This window comes from Pterocles gutturalis, unplaced genomic scaffold (assembly GCF_000699245.1).
Source record: "Pterocles gutturalis isolate BGI_N339 unplaced genomic scaffold, ASM69924v1 scaffold53077, whole genome shotgun sequence".
Lineage (NCBI taxonomy): Eukaryota > Metazoa > Chordata > Aves > Pterocliformes > Pteroclidae > Pterocles > Pterocles gutturalis.
Genome location: NW_010117540.1, coordinates 2369 through 10089, shown reverse-complemented (window position 1 = coordinate 10089; position 7721 = coordinate 2369). Strand labels below are relative to the sequence as shown.

Genomic DNA, 7721 nt, shown 5'->3' with positions numbered 1-7721 from the left:
GAATCAAGTCCTATTTATCTGCAGAAAGGCTGAAGCAGGGACAGTGCAAAAACTTCCTCTCCACTCTGTCCTGCCCATAACCTCTCATCACAGCTTTCATATCCAGTAACATGTTCTCAAACTGACCATTTAGAACCCACAACTAGCTAAAACATGAAGTGGACTCTCAATAATGATGCCTGACAATCATGACACTTCCATGTCATCCATTATAGGGAGATTATTTAATGGTATCATGATCATATGAAATATAGACATTAAAAACCACCTTTGTATTTCTTTCTATTTGCATTTCCAGTTTACCTTCTGTAGCTGAAGTGAAGCTGTCTGTAACTGTATATGAATATTCTCTAACATGAAAAGAAACAGCTAGTAGTCTCAAACAGTCACCTGCAAACCAAGCAGATCAAATATTTTACTATGGCAAGTAGAAAAAAGTTTTTCTTTTTTTAAATGAGGTATATTTACAGAGCATATTTTTTCTGGCTTCAGCATATAGTTACTGGAAAAGCATGCCCTAATTATAACTTTCTATGGTTTTTTGCTCATTTCCAAACATTTGAAAAGAAAATGCAAGTTGTTTATAAAATTGTTTTTCTTGTTTATTTTAAATGAAGCTGGTACAGACAATGTCCATTCAAAACCCACGTCCCAGGCCAAAAGGTACAAACAAGAGTGTCAAAGTAACACCAGTTGTCTGCTGTGAACATTCTTGCATGAATACCTGCGTGTACTAATTGCTATATGAAGTTAAATGCTTCTGGGCTCTTCTGGTAAAATTTAAGAATCATTAGGGTTTTCAATTTTATGTCTTCAGCAAAGCCATCTCTGGAGCAAGGTACAAATGACAACAGTTCTAGCTTTTCCATTTCCAACTTGGTAATCTTCTTCACTGGGCCATCAGCACAATTTAAGCAAAATAGCTCTGAGTTATGGATACACAATTTCTCCACAGTTTAGTTCTCTGAAAACTTCATCTCGCACTGAAAGTTATAGTCCAGGAGTGAAACAGTCACACATCAAAACTTCAGGGCAGATATGGAAGTCATTAAGAACACTCGCCCACCTGGCAGATCTTACAGCCTTCGTGCCTGAAATGCACGAACCTAGTGAACATACAAATGCATGTGTGTACATGTATTTCTAAAGGGGAGGGCAGAAGGGAAGAGGGGAGCAAGGCTGCAGCTGGATCACAAGAGTTCAGCACAATGAAAACAGAAACAATAGTGTATAATGAGCACGAGAATTCAAAATACCAGACGCTTGAAAATAAACTCCCAGAGATGGGGTGCCAGTTTCAATTCAGTGTTGAACACCACATTACAAAAGAACTATTATTTAAAAATAAAAAAGGATTAAGGGGGAAGAAAACAAACAGAAGGATCTAAACTGTTGAGTGACCCCCCGTCTGTTCCTGATAAACTTCAATCACATCTTCCTCCTCCATCCCCAGCTGTGAGAACAGAGAAAAACAGCATATAATTGTTATAAATCTGGTGTACTAAATTCAGAGTAGGTCCTAGACAAGTTATACAACGGTTTGTTCCTCTGTCCCATCATAATTTATCAAAGGGGTGAAAAAATTTTAGTCGTCATTTCACTAGCCAACACTCAGGCTTTTTTAGTCCTTTTCCTTCAGTCTTATACATCTCAGTCAAAGCAAAAGCTTTACCAGTGAAGAATTGAATACACTTGTAGAGCAGTACACATCAGGCTGGAAGCTGCTAGCTTTACCTTTCTCTAAATCCTGTCTTGGGCAACAGATGCACAGGAACATAACCAACATCATAGTGAATGCAGCAGCTGTGCAGCCACATGAACTATATATAGCACACTACTAGCTCACAATACAGCTAAGACCTACAGCTTGCAACTCAAAGCCTGTTTACAACTGTTCTCTCAAAGAGGGTAACTTGTTCAGAGTACACAAGTTTGATTTTTCAGAAGGTCATTATTATAATAGTCTTTCTTCCTGCTTTGTCGTAACAACTGGTGGAAGTAACCTGTTTTTCTATTTATTTACACTTTCATCTAATAAATATGTATTTAGTTCACATTTACTCCAACATCACACTGAAGTTCTAGCTCAACAACTGTGAAGTTCCCTTAGCTTTTTTTTCCTCTCTGGCAAGCAATGACTACACCCTCCCTTCTGAGACGTTACACATGAAGGTCCAATCAATCTCTTTCAGAAATGCCTATCTCCTTTGTTAAAGATTCTAATGAGACAAATATAGTCAAACTATACTTAACTAAATATAATCCAAAAAGTAGGCTATATTTAAAGAAACTTCTTCATGCTGGTTAACAGTCTAGCAGAACAGAGAAACTAACAAGTTTGCTATTTAGTTTCTCCAGTGAACTATGTGACACCTTTTCTAGAAAGAAACTCACCTCCTTGGGGGTATGATTATCAGTAATTCTCTGACCCTCGAAGAGGAACCTGAGTGAATTCATTGGAACACCCTAAAAAAGAAACAGATGCACAAAAAAAAAAACCACCTTATGAAACTTGTTCAGATTTACAAGAAAAACACTTCTAATAAAACTAACACATGAAAAAAAAAAAAGAAAGCATTAGTTCCCGTTACACAGGGAGCTCAGCTATTCTGTTGCAACCATGTAGACTACAAAACAGTGACTCAAGGAACAAAATAGTGCTGAAACGCACATTTATTCTGAAGTCTCACTGGAGTTCTAGTTCAACAACTTGGAAGCTTCCTTAGCTTTCCCCCCTCCCGCCCTTGTCTTTTTTTATTTATAAATATACTACACCCTCCCTTCCAAGCCAACATTACAGGTGAATGTCCTGTCTTCTTCTGAACTGCATAATTGGCCTTATTAAAGATCCTAAGACAACAGGAGGAATACAGTGCTTACTTCATGAACTCCTACCCTTCTTTCCCAATCTTATATCACCATAGGAAGGAATAGCAACTTTCATTGCTATCAGTTCTGTAAAAGCTCTACACTGGGGAGAAGAAAGAGCAGAGCTGAGGGGAAGAAAAAGGAAGACGATTCAAACTGAAAGAAAGTAGCATCCCAATGGTAATAAAGTTAAGTTGCAGTACGTCTATTGTATAATGCGCCTATGTTATGGCAGATGGTATTTCATCTCAAAAGATGAGGCAAACAATCTTTTTCTTCTCTTTCAAAAGCTATGAGCAAAACAAACATAAGTGAAATACAACCTGTTTTGTGTATCAATTAGATCTCAAAGATTGCTTGCAAATAACTAGGCAGAAAAATTCACAGGAAAGAACAGCTCTTCACACTGTTCCAGCAATCCCTCTGGACAACCTGGAAGAAATGTTCATGGTCCCTTTACCAGAGAAAGGCTACTTGACACCAAAAAACACATTGACTGCTGATGAAGGAAATCACAGACTCTCCAGAATTCAGCCCAGGAGAGAGATGACTGCTGCATGAATTATTTCCAAGATCTTATTTTTAAATTTAAAGTTTTTCAAATGAATCATAATTTTAATAATTTGCATTTGGCTACAAACATATCTGGTGTTTGATGTTTTCTTTCCTCCCACTCCAGAAGGATAACAAAAAAAGAACACATTCTGCAAAAGATACTTCAATTGAGAAGTTCAACTTGTCTCAAGGTATTAAAAAAAAAACCCAAAGTATTATTTCTTATTATTATATCCCCTGAAGTGAACTCCAACCAGTTACTCAAAAAAAGGCCACACAAGGCATCTATCCCCAAAGCTGGGGGTAAACTAGGCCACGGCTTCTGGAAATAGCAGCAGTGAATCTACAATATCTGCCACAGAATCTGGAAGTGAAGCTACATTTTTGTTCTGTAACAGTATTTATTATTTACCTATATCCACAATTAATGTTGCAGATTTCTTTAACTCAGGGCATAACAGCTAGCATTAAACAATTACCATATTAATAGTTGTTAATCAATTACCATAGTAATGGCTTTAAGGGAATTTCACTAGGAGACAGGAGATTTTACAGTAACTATAAATGCATGCCTGGGCATTTTAAAAAGTAACTTCTACGTCTTCTGAGCAGCCACTTTATATTTTCAAACTGTAATTTTAACTTACTACAAAATCCACAACTGTCTTAAATAGAAATACCTCTACTTGTCAAAAGAAATGAGGAGATCCATTATATTTGTACTGTCAGACACCTGCCCTCCTGGTAACTAGACCGAAGCTTGACTGTCTCAGCAGATGTCTTTACTTGAAAGAACAGTGAGAAAAGTAAAGCTAAAATGTTTGGCTTTTTAATTTTGTTTTTAAAGAGAGTGTCATTGGTTCACAAACCTGTCTTTGACAGTATGATTCTTTGAGTTTCTTGAGGTGTGTTGTCATTTTCACCTTGAAGTGAATTTCGCTGCTGTCCTAAGAACAGAAAAGAAAAAAGTTACTCTTTGTAGTTACTGCTTACTATACTAATTTTAAGACTCACATTAGGAAAAACATGCAAAACTAAGGTGGAATGAAGTTTAACTATCACCATGCATAACTTGGTGCATCATAACACAAACCTCCAGGATGATTTATCAGTCGCTAAACTCACCACACACTTCCATAGGAAGCTCTGTTTTAAAACAGACTGCATAGTACAGCCTTAGGGTCACCATGGAGGTTTCGGATTTACAAGTCCTAAAAAACATATATAGCTCAGTCTGTGGTTCCATCTTTACCCAGATGATGTACTTAATGAAACACAAACATAAGACATGCAGGGGACTTCTGCCCTAAGATTCCAAAAGAGACAAGTTAAAGCTTGCACTTCAAAATATATAGAAAACCTTGTTCATTTAGAGTACTTATCTAGAAGTTAGGATACAGGCAGACTTGGCAGCACAGCACTAAGCCAAGGAGAAATCTTAAGTCTCCTTATTCTGCAGTCCTTCCTACCAGCCATAACATACAAGTAACTACAACTGTCAAAATGGCTACAGATAAAACAGACTGCAAGAGGTGCAAAAAGCACACAAGTCACATTTGGCTTTTCAGTGTGTTCTCATCACTGGCGACTAAACCAGCAAGAGGTAAGCTAGCTTGTGTTAGTCCTGGACTACTTCAAGTCATTGGTGTTCAGTCAACAGCACCACAATCGTACTAATACTCCAACAAACAATACTGAGTTAAGTCACCTGAGCTGGGAGTTCTTCACACAGGACAACTTCTGTTCAAGAAGGATCTCGACATTCACATCCCAACACAACTCGAATTCAGACTTACCATCCAGCATTCACATCTACCAACAAGCCAGCCAACAGAATCCTCTTCCTAGCCCTGTCCGAGGAAGCTGACCTCATGCTTAGTGTACTACATCAACTCTGAGGACCTGAATTTAACAATTTTGCCATATATTTCATTCATGTATTTCAATAAATTAATCTCTCAATGCATCAGGTTCCCTAGTTGTAAGATGGAGATCACACTGACCAAATCCTGAGTCATAAGGATAAATTACTCAAGCTTTTAAAAAGACCACACCAGAGTACACTAATACACATTACTGACAATTGGTAAGTAGTTCATGGCAGGGGAGGATCCACCTTGAAGAACTTTCATTTGTTCATTTCTACAATACAAGAACTCCAAATGTCAACAAGTAATTATGTAAAAACTCACCTGCCCAATGACTTTCAGTTTAATGTATTCCCCTTCTTTCTTATCCCCTAAGTCCTCAGCTGAAGGTTTCGCTTCCTGCAAGAACAACATTTAAAAAAATCTCATCAGTTTTATTTTCAGACAGTATGACAACTGTCATCCTCCTTATTACATGAAATCAGACTGTCCAAGGCACCTTATTTCTTCCTTTCCATGTGTGAAAATAATAGCAACATAGTATTATGAAAAGCTGACTGTCTGTCTGTGAAAAGTTTAATTAATGATGGAAGAGAAACACTGTGAAGAACATGAGATGAGTGAAGGATCATTTGGAAATAGGTGACAGATGCAAAAATGCTAAGTATGTTTTTATACCGCTAACTCCTAATCAAGAAACAGACTACAAAAAATACAGGAAGTGTACTAAGAGGCTCAGATATTTGACAGAAAAGAAGAACATCACAAGGAGAGTAAACAGAAAGCATCTGTGACACCCTATCAGTGAACCACGCAAACGTTTTTCAGCCCATTGCATTAACAGTAGTCACTACTTTCAAAAGGATGGTCAGCCAGTTTCTTTCCTGTGACAACAAATCAAGTAACAGCTTCCTTCTAACACATTTAAGACCACAATTCTTAAAAGTTCTTAGAAGTTGCAGTTCTAAGAACTACAGTGTTTTTATATCTTTCCATTATAAGAATTAATTGTACAGGCAAGTTTTATTCAACAACTTGAGCACTAAAGTTCATCAAAAGGGTTTAAGTGTTATGTTCTATAAGACATGAATTAAGGACATCAAAGTTTTCATGTTAGTTGCCGACAGATAAGACAAGTGAGAGATGAAGTAATATTAATCCAATCCCTTGCCTGTCACTACATATTTGGGATCAGGCCTTTAGTCATGTTCCACTGCAGCACAAAGAGATTTTACACAGACACTGCCTCAGGTCCAGGTTGTGCCTCATGAAGAAATCTTCCCAAGTAGTCAGAAACAAGGATACCCTACTGATCATGTTTCAAATCTTTTATATTTTATTGCTTAACAACGTAGACAAAATAAGCCAAATATGTACAGGTACCTACTACGTATATTCTCCCAGCCCTAAAGGGACTTTTTGCTGAGAATACAGAAATATCCTTTGTATGGTTAGACTTGAACTTCAGGATGAAGTGCCAAAAATATATACTAACCTTCTGTATTAAGTCCATCCAGATAGGTCTCTAACTCCCGACTAAAATGGCAGACAAGCCTTTTCAAATTTTTCACCTTTTTTTTTTTCCTTAAAGAGATTAAACATGCACAATTTCTTTTAATGTCAAAAGTTCAGGGACTGGCAGGGGGCGAGTCTGCAAACACCTTCCCTATCTGTACCAGTTTCAGTCTGGAGGAACGAAAGAGTGAGGAAGTGCTCTTTGTATCAGTTTGACTCACTGCCTGAAGCCAGATCCATTCAGTTTCTGTGATGACAAAAAAGTATGAGCCAGAGACTCCCACCTGGTTTGAACACTTTTTTTTTTTTTAAAATACCCACCTAGGAACAACCTGGACTGCTGGGACTGATTCACCACCCTTCAAGCTCAAATCCCAAAACCGACCTCAAGCTTTCAATAAACTAGACACTTAACCCTCAGGTCTCCAAGCAAGTTCCTTCTCAAGTGTGAAAGGAGACTTCACCAGTAACACAGCCACAGGAACTGTGCTCCTCACCAAAGTTTTCCCTAACACAGCTGAACTCTAATCTCATGGGACTATTTGCAGGAATAAAAATACACTGGTTTCCACTCCTGACTAAAAAGAGAAAGAAAAACAAGAATCCATGATTTATTCTGATAACCTGCGCAAACAGCATTTTTCTCGTCCACGTGTAGGATTACTAATCTCTAGAAGTCAGAAAGAGATTCACATCTCCACAGATCTGAAATCCGAAATTTCAAAAACGATCTCCTGTTTTGCTATCCCTGAATTTATAAGAACATCTTGCCCCTTTATATGACATTTCAGGTCAGTCACTGTCTTAGTTTACTTTGCATAAGAACCAAATTGTACAGCAGCACATTATCTGTGCATTGTAACAGATCTACCTACTTAGCTTTCCAAAACAAACCATTCTGTACAAGGTACGACA

The 7721-nt window shown here is 37.7% G+C and overlaps 1 protein-coding gene across 1 annotated transcript; it reads right to left on the bottom strand.

Moving 5' to 3' along the window:
* Nucleotides 1-577: 577 nt before the first annotated feature.
* On the bottom strand, nt 578-5705 carry SUMO1 (small ubiquitin-like modifier 1). Its single transcript, XM_010075806.1, has 4 exons — nt 5616-5705; nt 4293-4370; nt 2395-2466; nt 578-1453 (listed from the first exon to the last, which is right to left on the bottom strand). The coding sequence occupies exons 1-4, from the start codon at nt 5703-5705 to the stop codon at nt 1385-1387; spliced, it is 309 nt and encodes a 102-aa protein (XP_010074108.1). The 3' UTR covers nt 578-1384.
* Nucleotides 5706-7721: the final 2016 nt, after the last annotated feature.